Raw genomic sequence first — 15,799 nt, forward strand, 5'->3', positions numbered from 1 at the left:
CCATGATGGTGGCATTTCCATCCCTGGAGATACTAAAAACTTGACTCTTTGTGGCCCAGGGTGATCTCATCTGCCTTTGAAGACTGCCTGCTTCGAGCTGTAGATGGTTCAGGAACCACCTTAGGATAGGATAGGTTCCTGTTTGTTGCTCCATTACTTTCTGGCTTATTGATCCTCCCCTGCCCTCAGCTGGAAGGTTCCTTGTCCAGACAGTCTCTGAGGATGTGGACATCTGACCTTGAAGTACCTGAGAGCAGAGCAAAGCCCATAAGGATGGGATTCCTGGAAGGCAATTATCTGCTGACTGCTTTGTCCTGCTTTGTTTTTATCACCCAAAGAGAGTCTGTGGTTGGAGCAGATTCAGTGGTATTTAAGTGATGCTCTAAGTGTCCCCTTGCCTGGTAATTATACTGATTAATCTGGATCATGCTGGAAAGCCACATGTGCCTTGTACCAGAGGGTATGCCACCATGTGTCCACATTATTCAGCTCTAACAGATACTGACAAGAGCGAGGGAGACAAGTCTGAGCTCGAGGTTGTTCTTGCTTTTTTAGCAGTGTCTAGGAAAGGCAAAGTTTGTCAGTTTTTCCAGCTGGACAGAAGGTGAATCTTGGGAGATGATCACAATGACTTCTCTGTGCTCCCTGTACAGCCTTGAGGAAGGTCTGTCTCCAAGCCTTGCAGCTTCCTTGCAGAGTCCCTGGGGCTCTGGTTTTGGAGGCAGAGATTATCTTGGCTCTGCAAGATGGGACCATGTGGGTTTGCTGTTGGTGGGTGTTGAATGCAGTGCCCTTAGTGCCAAATGGATGTGGAGCATGTGTGGAGACCCTGATTTGCCACAGCCGTTAGCAAATGGTGAGTGATACCTCAGCCTAGAAACAAAACCAGCCTGGCTTTTGGGCTGGTGGCCTGGTGTGGCCCATCCAATTTGGGAATAGAATCCCAGCGACAATCCTGATGGGGCTGCTGGAGGTCTGGCAGTTTGTCTGCAGCAGATCCCCACCTTTCCAGGATGGACTGGACACACAACACAATGAGAGGGAAGTTTCTGATCAGTCTCCACCCCTGCTACAGGCAGAGACTTTGCCTGCCTTGTGCTGCTGGAAGAACAGGAGCTGGCTGGGGACATTTGCCCTACTCTGCATGTGCCAAACAGCCTGGACTTACTCCCCGTTGGGACAAGTGACCTTGGAGGTGTTCTGGGAAGTGCTTGAGCACTTTACTCCCATCTTACATGGCATATTATGAGCTATATCATTACGAGCAGCTCAGTTAAGTCATTACAGCCTTGGTGAATGCATGAGCTTTTTCCCTCTCATCCCAATTCATCACTATTGTGCTGACATGAATCATTTTCATTATAAAATGCTTCAGACACCGTTAATTAACAGAATTGCTTAAATTTCAATGAGATAGTGCTTGCCCAGAAAAAAAGGTTTTGTATTCACGTTGGAATGGCAGGAGGGGCCTGTCAGCACAAGCAGCTGGGGCTGGTCCCTGAGCCCTGGGTGTCTGTGCAGGGCTGGCCGTGCTGCCCAGGTGGGAGGGTGCCATCCCTGCTGGGATGGATGCTCACAGGAACGTTCTTGCCTCCCTTTTCTGCATCCCCTCTGCCTCTCTGTGTGAGGCAGAGCAGGACATCTTGCCGAATAGTTTCCTCTGAGCAGAGCCAGGATGAATGAGGGGGTCAGAGCAGACCCTGGGCCCCATAACAAGATAATCACCTGCTCCCTTATCCATGGGGCTGAAGGCAGGAGAGTCCAGGTAATTACAGAACTTTAAATGACAGAAGGACAAGGGAAGCTGGGTGATAATTGTGCCATCCATGCAAGCTGGAGAATGGCAACAATCTGAAATGGTGGTTATGTCTGTATAATAAATCCTAACAATGCTAACCATTGGAATAATTGATAGTTTCAGAAAGGAAGGAGTAATAAATGTCTCCTGAACAGTTTTCCCAGGTCCTGCTGTACCTGTAATGTCATGCAAAGTGTGAGGGGGAGAAATTTCATCCTCTCAGCTCAGTGGCATTTCTGGCTGCCTTTGGGCTCCATGGTGTGAGCCCTTGTCTGGAGGTGCACAAGGCCACACTGGACACAGGAATGGAGAAACTGGAAACCTGATGGCTGTGGAGCACAGATATCAGGTAGCCTTGGGATCTATCCCAGGTTCCTTGCAGCCTGCTGGAACACAGCTCCCCCTCTGCTGTGCTCTGGGTGACTTGGAGCTTCAGTGCTTTATCGCTTCTCAAAGTGCTGCACATCAGCAAATGGATTGAAAGGTGCTCAGACCACTGGATGATTCTCTACTGTTTGCTCAGCAAGAAGGGAGCTCCCTGTTCCCTCTGGGTCAGACCCCTCACTGGACACCCATTCCCAGCAGCCTCCTCCAGTATTGTCCCTAGCACCGGGCAGGATTACTGCTGAAACAAAGCAGAGATGAATTTGCAGTTCACAGTAGGAGGAGGTAGAGCTGATAGTTAAACAGAAAACGCTGGAAGAGAGAGGATTTACAAAAACATAAACCAATGTCTAAATCTGTGGGAATGCTAAAAAATTGAGCTGGAGGGGATTTTATGCTGATTTCTGTCTGCTAAGGGATGCTGCTGGTACAGGGGGACTGGAATGTGGTGCTAATGACCTTGTATCCATGTAGGCACTCCTTCCTTCCTGACCCTCGTGCCACCCCAGGGCAGAGTCCTTTCTTTCTTTCTTTCATCCTCAAAATTTCTCTTCCCTATTTTGTTTCCATTTGAATGAAATAGTCATATATAGTCATATCCAATAGTGGATGACTGGTAATTTCTGCCATTCACAGAGGTTTCAGGCTTTTACTGCTGTTTGTTTCTTGTTTTACATTCCTTTCTGTTTTAGTCCTGGTCATTTCCCCAATCCCAGATGAATACTGGGGACCTATAAACACTCCTTTTAAGATACTTGCTTTTGTAAGAAGTACTACCATACCATTCGTTTCGTTAAGCTCCAGTGCATTCTCTGATACAGAGCATGTGCTTTGTCGACTCTGGTCTCCTTAACTTAGAAGGACTTGAAAATGAGGGATTTTGTGCAGACAGACTTTTAAAAATGTGCTGCCCCTTTCCCCAGTTCTCCAAATCACACAAGTCTCTCCTGGATGTGCCCAGGTCACAGCACTTGGTAGATGGAGCCTGGGCAGGGGCACCCCCGTTGTGTAAGGGGTGCTGCAGCAAGCCTGGCTCCTGCTCAGCAGATCAGGATAAGGAGCTGCTGCAGATCTGTGCCAGAGGGGTTTTGTGACTCAGCCTGGGTTTTTACAGAGCAGACCTTGGTCCCAGCACAGCCCCCGCATTTGGATGGGGGTAAGGATGAGTCCTCTCTTCCTGTGACTTCTTCCCTCACCAGTCCTCTGACCCCCACAGATCTTTCACCCACCTCCCAGTCACCCTGGAGAAAAGCACAAACCTTTTCTGTGCCAGGTTTTTTAGCCCAGTGGGAGCTGCAAGTAGCCCACGGGAAAAGCAGTAGTTGGGACTCTTTCACGCTTCATGAGGAGACTTGCTGGGAGCAGGTTGAGCCTGTGGCCATTCCTGGGCTTCAGGAGGATTTTGGGGATGTTTCTGGCTGGCTGACAATCCCCTGGGCTTGTTCTTCTCCGCAGTGCCCTTCTCTCCCCTTAGTTGGCTTTTGCTCATATGACCTCTTGCAAAGGGGTTCAGCAGATGCTGTTTGTGGCCAGCAGTGTATTCCTGTGGCAGAGGCAGCACCAGGGCTGTGGTTGGGGAGAGTGTTCCCAGCAGTCAAGGGAGGTGATAGTCCCTTCTAATGTGCACTGGTGAGACACAAGTGCTGTATCTGACACCACATATGATTCTGTGGCATACCAGAGTGAGTCCAGGGAAGGACCATGAAGGTTGGTGAAAAACTGGAGCATCTGCCCCGTGTGAAGAGGGAGATCCAGCTGATCCTGTTTAGGTCTGGATCTTGTCCAAAGTAATCTCCAAGCGATCCCTTCCAGCCTCAGCCTGTCTGTGGCTCTGTGACCTGCCTGTGCTCAGCTGTCCTGCTGATTTGCAGGTGTGATCCGGACAGCCGTGGCAGACCTGGACCGTGAGACACAGGACCGCTATGAGGTGGTGATCCGTGCCACAGACATGGCAGGACAGCTGGGTGGCCTGTCCGGATCCACCACAGTCACCATCGTAGTCACGGATGTCAACGACAACCCACCACGCTTCCCTCAGAGTGAGTCCTGCTGGTGATGGGGGTGGGCACTGAGCGTGTCCTGGTTCCCTGTGGGTGTGGGATGGAACCCATAGGGCCAGCCTGGCCCCTGCAGCTGCTGCCAGGGTGACAATACCATGGGACCATGGCACGCACAGCTCCTGGCCTGAGTCTGAACGTGTCCCTGCCTGGCAGCACAGCGGGTGCCAGATCCCTGCTCCTGTGCAGGCTTTAGAAGCAAGCATGGCTTGCGTGGTAGGAGAGCAGGGCCAGCTCTTTCCTGAGCCTTTCCAAGCAGCTGGAAGCCATCAAGGTCCACCATGCTTCTGTCCCCTGGGAGCTGGGGGCAGAACTTGGCTGCTGGCCTGGCCCCTCCTGACTGTTGTGTGAGAGCTTGTCGCAGCTTTGCCCCAGTGCAAGGACAGTGACACTGCTCAGGGGCAGCAGCCTTGTCACAGCACAGCTCTGTTTTCCAACTTGCTGCCAATGGCCTGTAGCTGGTGCTGGTGTCTGATCTGGGACCCTCCCCAGAGAAGGTGCAGGGTGCTCCTGCTGTGAGGAGTGGGCTGTGAGGGCTCTGGATAGTGCTCCAGCTGTGACCTGGCAGCTCCAGGCTGGCAGGACAGGGAAGGGGCTGCAGTGGAGGAGGCTCAGCTCTTGGGCTGCATCTCCTAGAAATCAGAAATTGCCAAGGAATCTTTGCAAGGAATCAGAGAGTGCTGATTGCAGGGCAGTGTCCATGCAGAGAAATCAGCCCTTACTTCATTCACTTACTACAGCACCTGGAATGTCAGTGCTCCCCAATTATCTTCCCTCAGCCCTTGTTTTTGGCTGATGTATTTACTTCTCCTGTTGGGGCATTCTGGGCTTTAGACACAGTGGGGTTTGAGCAACCCTCACAGCTCGAAGGTGCCCCAGGGAAGTTTGTGAAGGCTGGAATGGGGGTGGGGGGGAGATGTTCAAAGACAAGCACTGACCCTGGTACCCATTTCTCCTCCAGAGATGTATCAGTTCAGCATTGTTGAAACGGCTCCCGTGGGCACTGCCATCGGGAGGGTGAAGGCAGAGGACTCTGACGTCGGGGAGAACACGGACATGACATATAAAGTGAAGGATGAGGAAGGGGTGGAGATGTTCAAAGTCACCACGGACAGCAATACCCAGGAGGCTGTCATCACGGTACAGAAGGTGAGAAGTGTTGATTGAGTAGGAAGGACAAAGGTCTTTAGGAGCACCCTTTCCTTTGGGGACTGCTGCTGTTGAATCTGAGTTGAAGAAAATGCTCTGCATGCTGCTCTTGCAGTAGCAGTTGCATTTTTGTGCCTGCTGATGCAGGGAGAGACCTGTCTCTGCTCTGCCTGCGTGGCAAAGACACAGGGCTGTGTCTGGGAGGAAAGGATGAAAAGGAGCAGCACAGAGTGCCTGCTGGAGTCCCCCAGGGTAGCTTAGGGGTGGTAGCGAAGCAGTGAGCTGTGCAGAGGAGACACCATGCATAGGACTACAGAGAGGAATGCTTAGAGCTGTTATTGATAGCACCTGTTACAGGAGAAAAATGCCCACCTAATTCCTGTACCTGACCAGCAGCACTTTAACTGTATCTGCTTTTGGTGGCAAAAACAATCAAGCAAATACTTGGTGCAGGCAGGAAAGAATGATTGTTCTTCAAGGCCACTGTATGCAGCTTGCCTCCCCTGTAGAAATAAGAGCAGAGTGATGAATGATGAAAACTTGCTCATGTGCAGCACACACTGTGCTGTCTTCCCAGTGAATCCTGGCTGCCCACAGCCTGGGCCCCCTGTTGGGGCCCCTGAGTGGGGTGGGCTGGAGGCTTTTGCTTCCTCCTGCCCCTTTGGTGTGGGTGCTGCTGGCAGAAGGGTAAAGCAGAAGCCCCCAGGCTGCTACAAAGGCGCTGCTTGGGGGCAGGTGGCTTTAGTGACTCTAGTGCTGCCCCAATGTCTCTGGTGAAGAAAGGGGGAGCAGAGGGGCTCCTTGGGCTGGCTATGGCTTACCCTCTCCCGTTGTCTCAGCCTCTTGACTACGAGTCAAAAAAAGTGCACACTGTTGTGGTGGAGGCCCTCAACAAGTTCGTGGACCCACGGTTCGTGGACCTGGGCACCTTCCGGGACCAGACCATCGTGCGGGTCTCAGTGCTGGACGTCGATGAGCCCCCTGAATTCCGGCCCCCCTCCAACCTGATGGAGGTCCAGGAAGATGCACATGTTGGATCTGTTGTGGGAGTGGTCACTGCCCTGGACCCGGACACAGCAAACCACCCTGTCCGGTAAAGCAACCGTCTGAACCTCACATCAGCCCCCTTCCAGCCGTGGGCATGGGGTCACCTGCAAGGGACACGTGGCCTGGGAGGATCTGTGGCCATAGCTGGGACAGAGGAGGTGGGAGAGTGCAGGTAAAAGTGGCGAGTGGTGCATGTGTGGCCGAGTGTGTGTCTCGTGGGACAGGCAGCTGGCAGGTGAGTGGCAGCCTGTGCACGAGCAAGCGCTGTGGTGTCTCTGGTGGCAAAGACGTCACTGACAGGTGAAGGTTTGTGAGTGCAAGGGAGCGCCAGGGAAGGTGGCTGGGTGACGCTTGCGTGTCCTTGCTGCTGACAGCAAGGTATCTGCAGTGGTGCCTGACACAGACCAGACACCAGGAGTGGCAGGAGGACAGTGGTGAAGGGTGATAAATGAGGTGAGGCTTGGGAGGTGCAGAGCCACAGCCTGGCTGTGCGTGCGTGCGTGTGTGCATAGGATCAAAGATCAGAGGAGTTTATATTTGGGCAGGGGACCTAATCCAGGCCGTGGCTTATCTGCACAGGACATTTCCCATTTCCATTTAATTTGTGGCTAAAGAGATTGTTACCTTGTTAAATTGTTATTACCTAAGGCACAAAGCAGCCTTCTGGCCCTGCCAACTGGCCTGAGTCAGGAGCAGTTGGGTTGGAAATCTGGTGTTCAGAAAACATCCTCAATGTGTGGAAAATTTCCTTGAAATGTGTGTTCTGGTGCCAGGTGCCGGCGGGGCTGCAGGCGCCTGTGGAGCTGCTCACTTCCAGGGAGCAGCTCTCTTTGACTGAGACATCTGCAGGGAGTCAGTCCTGCAGCAACAGACCTGGAAGGACAGGAATAGGGATGTGGGGTGGAGGGGGACAGGCTAGAGAGGGCTCAGTTACAGCACTTGCTTATATTCAGTGATGTCCCCCAGTGCCTGTTTGGGGCACTGAGCTCAGTGCTGTCCAGCTATGGGTTTCTGTTTCATGGTGGGGTGAGGAGGATCTTCTGATCCTCATGGAAACAAAGACTGTGATGGTTAGAAAGCTCAGAAATGCATCTACACATGGAAAGCTGCAACCTACAGATACCTGGCAGCTAGCAGAGTGTACTGTGTCACAAAGCTGATGCTCAGCGTTGACTCTGGGGGGGAATGTGAATAAAATCAACTTGGTGTGCCAGGAACTGAGTATGTGAGTGCTGCACCTCTTGCACTAGTGGGTGCTGATTGTTGAATGTGTTCTCAACATGACTTTGCTTAGCTTGCCCTGTGTCTCTCCAGTCAGGCTATGTGTCTGATTTCTGTCTTTGTTGCCCCTGAGCACGTGTTGGTCAGCACACACCCTTCAGGGGAGTGATGTGTCCACTTACCTGTGCGTGTGTGCATGTGTACATGAGCCTTTTCACTCAACTGTTCCTGCAGTGCTGCAGAACATAGATTTTATTTTCTGATCTGTAATTGTAGAAAAGGGACCTTGGGGACAGAACTATTCTTATTCCTGTTTTTTCTTGTTCTTTGTGCTGCTTCCCTGTGGAGCTTGCTGCATTGTTTGCAGACAGACCAAAAGAAAGCAGTGGAGGGAGGCTCTTAATGCTGTACAGGAGGCAGTGGAGACTTGGACCAGAGAGAAGCAGATTCAAGTACTGGGCAGGAACAAGATGCTGAGAACCCAAACTGCTTTGGGAGTCTCTCCTACAGTGAGCTCAATGCTGGCACAGCAATGCCTCATACTCAGACACAAGGACTCAGCCAACAGGACTCCCAGGCATCTGCTGCAGCTTGGGAATTGCCATGTGTTTTCCCTTGTCGGTCTTGATGCATGCAAATACATGTCCTGCCTCTAGCTATCCCCAGGCAGGTAGCTCATCCTGTGTCCCCCATGCTGCCCTGTGGGACTTGGTCCATCCCTTTGCTCCCTCAGTGCTGGCAGTCCCTGCTGTCAGGAACAGTGGCAGTGCAGCAGGGTGAGCCTTCACAGACATTTTAACATTACCAAGTGGAGCTGCAGGTTGATACTGGTGGTGCTGATGCAGCACCAATGCAAGAGGAAGGTACAGTTGGATCTCTCCTGCTTCCCTGTCCTCTGGCTAGCCAGGTAATTTAATAAAATACTTTGCTGTGTAGGCAGCTGTTAACAGGTTCAAAGCAGTGCATAGACATTAATGGCAGCACCCTGCAGCAGCAGGATGTGACACTAACCCGGCAGCAGGAGACAGCAGTAAGTCACCTCTCGTTTCAAGTGCGCTGCTCGGAAGTGCAGTCACAAGAAGCCAGCACTTGTACTTCACCTCTGATACATTAGAGAGCACCTGGTCCTGACAGCATGACCAGCATTTGATCCTCGTCGCCTTGAAGTTGGTATGAAGCCTTTGAAGTTGCTGCAGTTCAGTGGATCCCTTTAACTTCTGCTCCTCATCAGCCAGAGGTGGGAGCAGAGGCACGGCTGTGCTTCTGCAGTGGATGCTCTCCTGGACTCAGGTCTGTGTGAATAGGGGAGAGCCACCACTTCCTGTCATGTCGAGATGCACTTTCCCCTTGAGGCAGGAAAGAACAAGTATTGCCAGAGACAGCAGAGCAGAAATCAGCTCCGTCAGGGTTTCCAGGTCCTGCTGACACCAGGCTGCCAGTAACGAGGTTTGGGAGGTATTTTTAGCTGAATGGGAAGGGAGGTGCCCTTGGCTTTTTGTTTTCAGCCCCAGGCCAGCACGAACAAGACTGTAGGACTCCTGCTGCACTGCACCAAGCAACTGCTAGAGGCACGTTCCAGCCTGATGTTCCCCTGCCCTCCTGGTGATCCATGTGTCCCACAGGATGCAGCGACTTGGTTTGAGAGCAAATCCCTTCCCACAAGCTGGACTGTGTCGCAGTGACCTGTTACAAAGACTGAGGATTGAAGGGGTGTCCCTGAGGCAGCTCCTCACTGCCTCACTCCAGCTGCACTTTGGCTGCAGAGCCCCTGGCAGCCACCTGCCTTGGCCTTGAGGAGGCACCTGGAGATGACCCCATCTCTCAGAGAACACCCTCCCAGTGACACCAGTGCATGAGCAGGGAGCTGTGCTGAGCTCAGCATGGCCAAGCAGCTGTATGAACCCTCTGTGGGGCACAGAACCTTCCGTGCTACCAGTGTGGGAAATGCCCTCCTAAAGGTCTGGTTCTTCTTATTTTATTCCATCCTTGGGTTTTTGGGGTTTTGGGTTTTTTTGCCTGTCAAAGGCTGGAATTATTCCTTTTCGGAAAAAAAAAAAAAAAATTAGTTTCCAGTTGGCTTTTTGGCTTTAGCTGTGTATTTTCTGGGTGTAGTGCAGTTTTTCTCAGCTGAGCCATTGTATGAAGTAATACAGTGATAGACTGTGTGTGAGGCTGTTTGTTTGGGAGCCTTTTGTTTCTCTCTCTGCAGTGGGAGCCTGTGCTCTGATTGTGTGCATTCCAGGCTTTATCAGCACTGGGAAGATGTTGCTTGGGATTTAAGGTTCTCAGAGATATTCTTGTTTGGCATTCACAAAATCTGGAGACACGTGTTGGACATGGGCATTTTATAGACTCCAACAGCACAGCAAGAACTACAACCTGCTTCAATACAAAAGGGAGAGGAGGAAAAAACAAACACAACAAAAAGCTTTTCATACAGTGTTTGAAAAGCTCCTTATTAACGAAACACATGGCATGAAATGTGCTTCTTGTTGTGTTCAGGGGAAAAGTGAAACAAACTGCTTGAGAAATGCATTCATGGGAAAGATGAGTACCAAGAAAGCTGTTGAAATTAAACAGTCACTTGTAACATCCAAACCAACAGGCAGTGCCAGCAGGAAAAGAGGGAAATGGAGTACAAGGTCCGCATCCCAATCAGAGCTGGGGACTGCGGTTCCAGATACAGAGCACCAGCCAGCTGCAGGAGAGATGAGCATAGGTCCTGCCTCTGAGTACCTGGAGGATGAGGGATTAAATGCTGCCTCTTCCCAGGTGAGAAGCACTGCTTGACTTCAGTGGGATGGGTGATTATGAAGCTGGAGTAGAGGTGGAAAGGCTGATGGTGAAGGCTGTGTTGTACAAAATGATGTGAGTGAGCACAGCAAAGCAAAACTGCTCACTCCAGCATGGGACGAGATGGAAGCTGTTGTAAGGTGAGGTCTCTTGTGGGATCTGAATCTCTGATCAGGTTATAGCTGAGGCTTTAGGGGGTGGATGGACATCCCTGTACCACCCTCCCTGACACCAGCTCCCACACCAGCTGAGTGCTCCAGAGCATCCGTGGCCTTTGACACCTGCAGAGAGCTGCAGACCCACCTGGATTTGCCACCTCCACAGTCACAGTGAGTGACAGCAGGGTCAGCCCTGCCAAGGCAGTGTGCTGAGCACTGTCTCCTTCCCTGGGGCAGTACTGAGAAGGTGACAGTTCTCTGTAGCAGCGGTGACAAAGGGGTCAGAGTTGTGGTTTAGTTTGTGCCTGGCCATAGAGTACAGGCAGCATGTCCTTAACAGACCATTCAGAAGGGACAGAAGACAACCTCAGCAGCAAAGCAATGAGAAGCATAAGAACAGGTTCCCAGTGGCATTGCACTGAACACTCTCTGCCATCCTCCTGCCCTCTGGCTGGGCAGGCAGCCCTGTCAGATGTGTCCAGGCTTGGGGGTGTCTCCCATCACTAACTGGGTTTTTCTGTGTGGATTTTTTTTGCAGATGTGTCTGTGTATGCAGCAATGACAGAAGTGTGATCAAAACAGGTCATGTGCTTATCTGAGAGGCAGGGAAGCCGTGGGGAGGGTGAAGTATCATCTTGAACTTAACAGCATGAAAAAGTGGAGTGGAAGGCAGGACATGTTTGAGCTCAGGTGATGTGGGAGAACAATGGAAGCAGTAATGTAGAATTAGTTATGCTATTGGAAAGGTATTGGGTGTTGTCATCCCAGTTTTTGTTCCTCTTTCCAGCAGAACACTGGACTGATTTGTACAACTCAGAGTGGCCATACGTCTCCTTTTCATTTACAGTGAGTGAACAGAGAGAGTGGATGAGAGGCTGCGGTACCTGCCAAGATAGTGTCACTGTCCCTTTCGGAGTTGGCTGTGTGCCTGTAAAAGCTCTGCTGCCAGCTTTGAGTTGGGGCAGAAAATGCAGGCAGTCCCTAGTAGCTGGTTTTGAGATACATGAGCTTTGTGTGAGAGATGTCCATCACCTCTAGATGCAAGGGAGAGGAAGATTTCAACTACATAAGTACTAGATGGTGGCTGGGTGCAAGTAAATTTAGATAGATACTCTTGAATGTTTTTATTTGGCTACAAGCAAGTGCTGTTGTATTTACTCTCTCATCTCCCCATCTGTCTGAAGGGGATAGAGCTAGAGAATCTAATCTGGTACTGTATAACATGTTAAACAGTGTAGGGATGCCTTTTTGTGTGCCTCCATCAGAGATGGAGCTGTGTGGATGGACAGGAGCTCTGCCAGAGGCACTCCCATCTGCAGCAGGTCCCATCCCAGGGCATGGGGCAGAACAGCACAGGGACATCTGTGGTCATCTATGGTGCATGAAGAAGGTGAGCTGATGTTCCTTGGCTGTGAGCCACATGGATGATGGACCCACAGCTGGAAAACTGCTCTGCAGCACGTGGAGCACTTCTCCTGTCCTGAACCTGCTGCTAGCCTGGAGCCTGTCCTGCTCTGGTCCTGTCCAATGTGGCCTCTCAGTCCTACCTCGCCAGCTTTCCAGTTTGCTTTGTCCCTGCATTTATCTTCCTTCTGTGGTTGGACATGTGACTGAAGGCTTTAATTTATTCACAGCCCTCCTTTTGGTAATTTATCCTTTGTACTCTTTGCTGTCTTGTATTATTTAATTCTGTGAAGCACTCTGGGATTCAGTGTGTGCGAAAGATGCTGTACACAATAACATTATGCTGTATTGTTTGTGATTTGCAGGCCTTCTGGATTTCTAATTCTGATTGCAGTGGTGGTTTGTGTTATTTGTGCTATGGCTATGCTTGAGGGCCTCAGCTGGATCAGACTTCCCTTCCAGCCCTTCCCTTCAGGAGCTCACATCATATTGTGCCCTGATTAAATGTTGGCTTGCTCCAGTCCCTGTGTAATGGTTGGCAATGCAGGACATGCCACTGGGACATGCATGGATTTGTGATGTCCTGGTGAAGGCTCAGGCCTAAACCTGGTGCCTGACTCCTTGTGAGCTGTGGGGTTGTCCTTGCGGAGAAAAGGGAATTGTGCTCTCTGGAGATGGCCCAGGGAGCACATGGGTTGCACCCTCAGGAGGGGCTGTTTGGGGCAGCACTGAAGCAGTGGAATGAGCAGAGTGGGACCCACCTGTGGTGGGTCTCTGCTGAGCAGCTGGACACAGCTGGAGCTGGAGGAGCTCATCAGCCTGTTCCCTGTGGGACTGGGAAGCTTGAAATAGGGCAGATCTTGGGGCTGCTGGTACGATGTGCAGTGTTGGTGGGGAGATGCTGGCCGCTGCCCACTGCTCTGCTTCCAGGATTGCTGCACCACTTACACATGTTCAGTCCAGACCCTATGCTTTGTGTCAGCTGTGGCTGCATTGAGGTGTCTGCAGATCTGGCTTACAGCCTACTGGGTGCTGCCCTCTGGGTGTCTCACCTGGGTGGGTGCAGAGGCAGGAGCAGGAGAGAGGCTGGTAGGTGACATGGGCTCCTCGAGCAGGGGTGCCCACCTTCAGTTTGGCTCATGCTTTTCCTGAACCTACAGCGCTGAAGCTTCCCAGAGTCACGAGTGAAGTTACAGCCCACAATTTCTGCATTGCTCTGTCTATTCAGAGCATAAGGTTCCCATCAGAGCAGGTTTTTCCCCTTGTCCAAAATCTGTGTACAGTTCCACTTTATGCACCAAAAGCCACGCTTTAATTTTAGTTGAAGGCTCTGGGCTTGCACCCTGGTAGAAACATGGCCTTCCTGTACCATGCTGTGACACAGGACAAGGAGAGCAGTGATACAGGGCCTGTGGTGTTGGATTCCAGTACTCCTGGGGCTGGTGGTAAGAGTGGGCTTGGCACATCCAGCTGCTCATGGTGTCCCCTTTTGCCTGGTCACAGGTACGCCATCGACCGCAGCACGGATGCTGAGAGGATCTTTGACATCGATGCCAAAACAGGAGCTATTGTGACAGGAAAGGTCCTGGACCGGGAGACAGCAGGGTGGCACAACATCACTGTCCTGGCAATGGAAGCAGGTGAGATGGAGGAATGCTGTGTGGAGCAGAGTCTGTGCAGGACTGGAGTGGGGCAGGAGGAGGAATATGGGTGCTGTCATTGCAGGAGTGGCCAAGACATGAGTGTTAATCAACACTGAAGTAAAAAAGAAAAAAAAAAGGCAGCAGCACTGAGTCTGACATCTCCCTAGACAACCTAAAAATACTCTTCCTGAGCTGAGCATTAATAAGGGAGCATGGTCGAATGGTATATTTGATGAACACTAATCAAATTTGTGTTATCTCTGCACCGTCTCTGCCAGTCATCCCTGCACAGCTTGCTGCCTGCACTCACACCTGCTGAGCAGCACCCGGGGCTCCCGGGGGGCTGTGCTCACATCACCTGCCCCTCCTGGATCAGTTATTTGCCGTGTGTGGGTGTCCCATCAGCTGCAGCCCTGTTCCACTGCGGGACTGTCAGTACTTGCTTCTGCCAGAGCTCTCAGTGTTTAGGATTCACAGACTGTACCTGCACCTGGGTTTGTGGCTCTGGATGCCTCCTGTGTGCTTGTGGTGGTACAGGCTTGGCACAAAAGGAATGGATGGGAGGTCCTGGGGCTGCAGCAGTGGGAGGGGACTGTGGGAGCAGAATGTCCCAGGCACCATGCTGGGAAACACACACTGCCACATTCTTCAAAGTTTTCCATATTTTGGATGTGCAAGTCACCAGGGTAGCCTGGGCCCTGCTGTGCTTTGCTTCTGCCCTGAAGTGGGTACCAGGGAGGTGCTGTGGTTGCAGAGCACCTCCTTATCCCTGCTGACATGTGCCCAAGGGCTGTCCATCTGTGGGCAGGAGCCTTCCCCTGGCTTCACTCTGAGTGTTTCTTTGCTCATTCTAGAGTGTTGAAGCTGCTGTTCATGTTCAAGGAGCCAGGTCAAAGTCCAAGAGGTCAGATCCTGCCAATCACTCTGGCCAGGTGGGGGGTGGAAGGGTCAGTGGCCCTGGACAGACCCCCACTGCCCCGAGGGGATATCTCTGTCTCCGTGGTGCATCCCAGTCTCTCTCTATGTCAATGCTCTGTGCTGGATGACAGGAGTCACCCCTGCACTCTCTGGCTGTGGCACTGCTGTGAGCCCTGCCTGATCACATCCCAGGGAGGGCAGTCCAGTGCCAAGCTGTGGCCTGTACTGGGGGCTCCATGGGGAGGCTGTGCAGGGAGGAGGGGATGGCAGCATTGCAGCACAACTCAGCATCCAGAGGAAACGTGAGGTGACAAGAATCAGAAGGACAATATTTACATGCTGTGGCTAGGATTTCAGAACAAGTCAGTAAATGCTGCAGCTCCCCTCTGGCAGGGAAGCCTGTCAGGCTGGATCGCTTCAAAAGCCAGGGAGACTCTTCAGTGCTCTGACTTCTCCCGTGGTGAGCTGTGACTCATCTGTTTTAGCTGCCCAGACATTCTTCCCAGTGACATTATCCTTAACGTTTTGTAATCATGAAATATTAATGACTGATATTGAATTTAAAGTACAATTTATGTCTGAATCCTCTGGTGGAAAGGGCAGTTGTAAAGGTACAGCCTTCTAAGTGATGGAGGGCTTTCAGAGCGGGGCCATGCAGCAGATGTCAGGATGTGCCTGGCACAGTGGGATCAGCCATGGCAGTGGGAATGCAGGGCACTGGGAGCCTCCACGCTGGCAGCAGCTCATCCAGCAGTGCAGTTCCTGGCATACAGGTGTCTGGGGCCAGGGGTGCTGGCAGGGCTCTGTGGTGCTTGCCATGGGCAAGTGGGGTGCAGCTGGATGCCACAGGGTTGGACATTACCAACTCCGTCAGAGGCAAGTGGTCATATATTCTCTTTCCTCAGGGGGATGTAAACTTGGCAGGAGGAATGGAACAAACCCAGTGGTAGTCCTGCTGCCCAGCACTGTGCCTGGTGCCTCAGCTCGTTGGGGCTGGTGGGAAACTGTACCCACTGTATTCCCATGGCACCAGTCACACGGCCTGGAGCGTGTTGCTGTAAGATGTTGCATCCCTGTGGCCTGCTTGATCTGCACTCCTGGTCTGCTGCTGGGGCTGTCCTGGGCTGCAGCTTGAGGGACAGGCAGCCCCACTGACACTTGTTCCCACAGGCAGCCTGTAAGGCTCGAGCAGCTCCAAACAGGAGCTGTGCCCCCAGCCTGGAGAGC

The 15,799-nt window shown here is 52.0% G+C and overlaps 1 protein-coding gene across 1 annotated transcript in view; it reads left to right on the forward strand.

Annotated features, from left to right (window-relative positions):
• Window positions 1-15,799, forward strand: part of CDH22 (cadherin 22) — a 49,716-nt gene that overhangs the window by 19,002 nt on the left and 14,915 nt on the right. Inside the window, exons 4-7 of the mRNA XM_062505281.1 lie at window positions 4,054-4,221; window positions 5,201-5,388; window positions 6,228-6,481; window positions 13,515-13,651. Of these exons, the coding sequence (XP_062361265.1) occupies window positions 4,054-4,221; window positions 5,201-5,388; window positions 6,228-6,481; window positions 13,515-13,651 (747 nt within the window). The remainder of the gene's footprint in view (window positions 1-4,053; window positions 4,222-5,200; window positions 5,389-6,227; window positions 6,482-13,514; window positions 13,652-15,799) is intronic.

Source organism: Cinclus cinclus, chromosome 18, assembly GCF_963662255.1.
Source record: "Cinclus cinclus chromosome 18, bCinCin1.1, whole genome shotgun sequence".
Taxonomy (NCBI): Eukaryota; Metazoa; Chordata; class Aves; order Passeriformes; family Cinclidae; genus Cinclus; species Cinclus cinclus.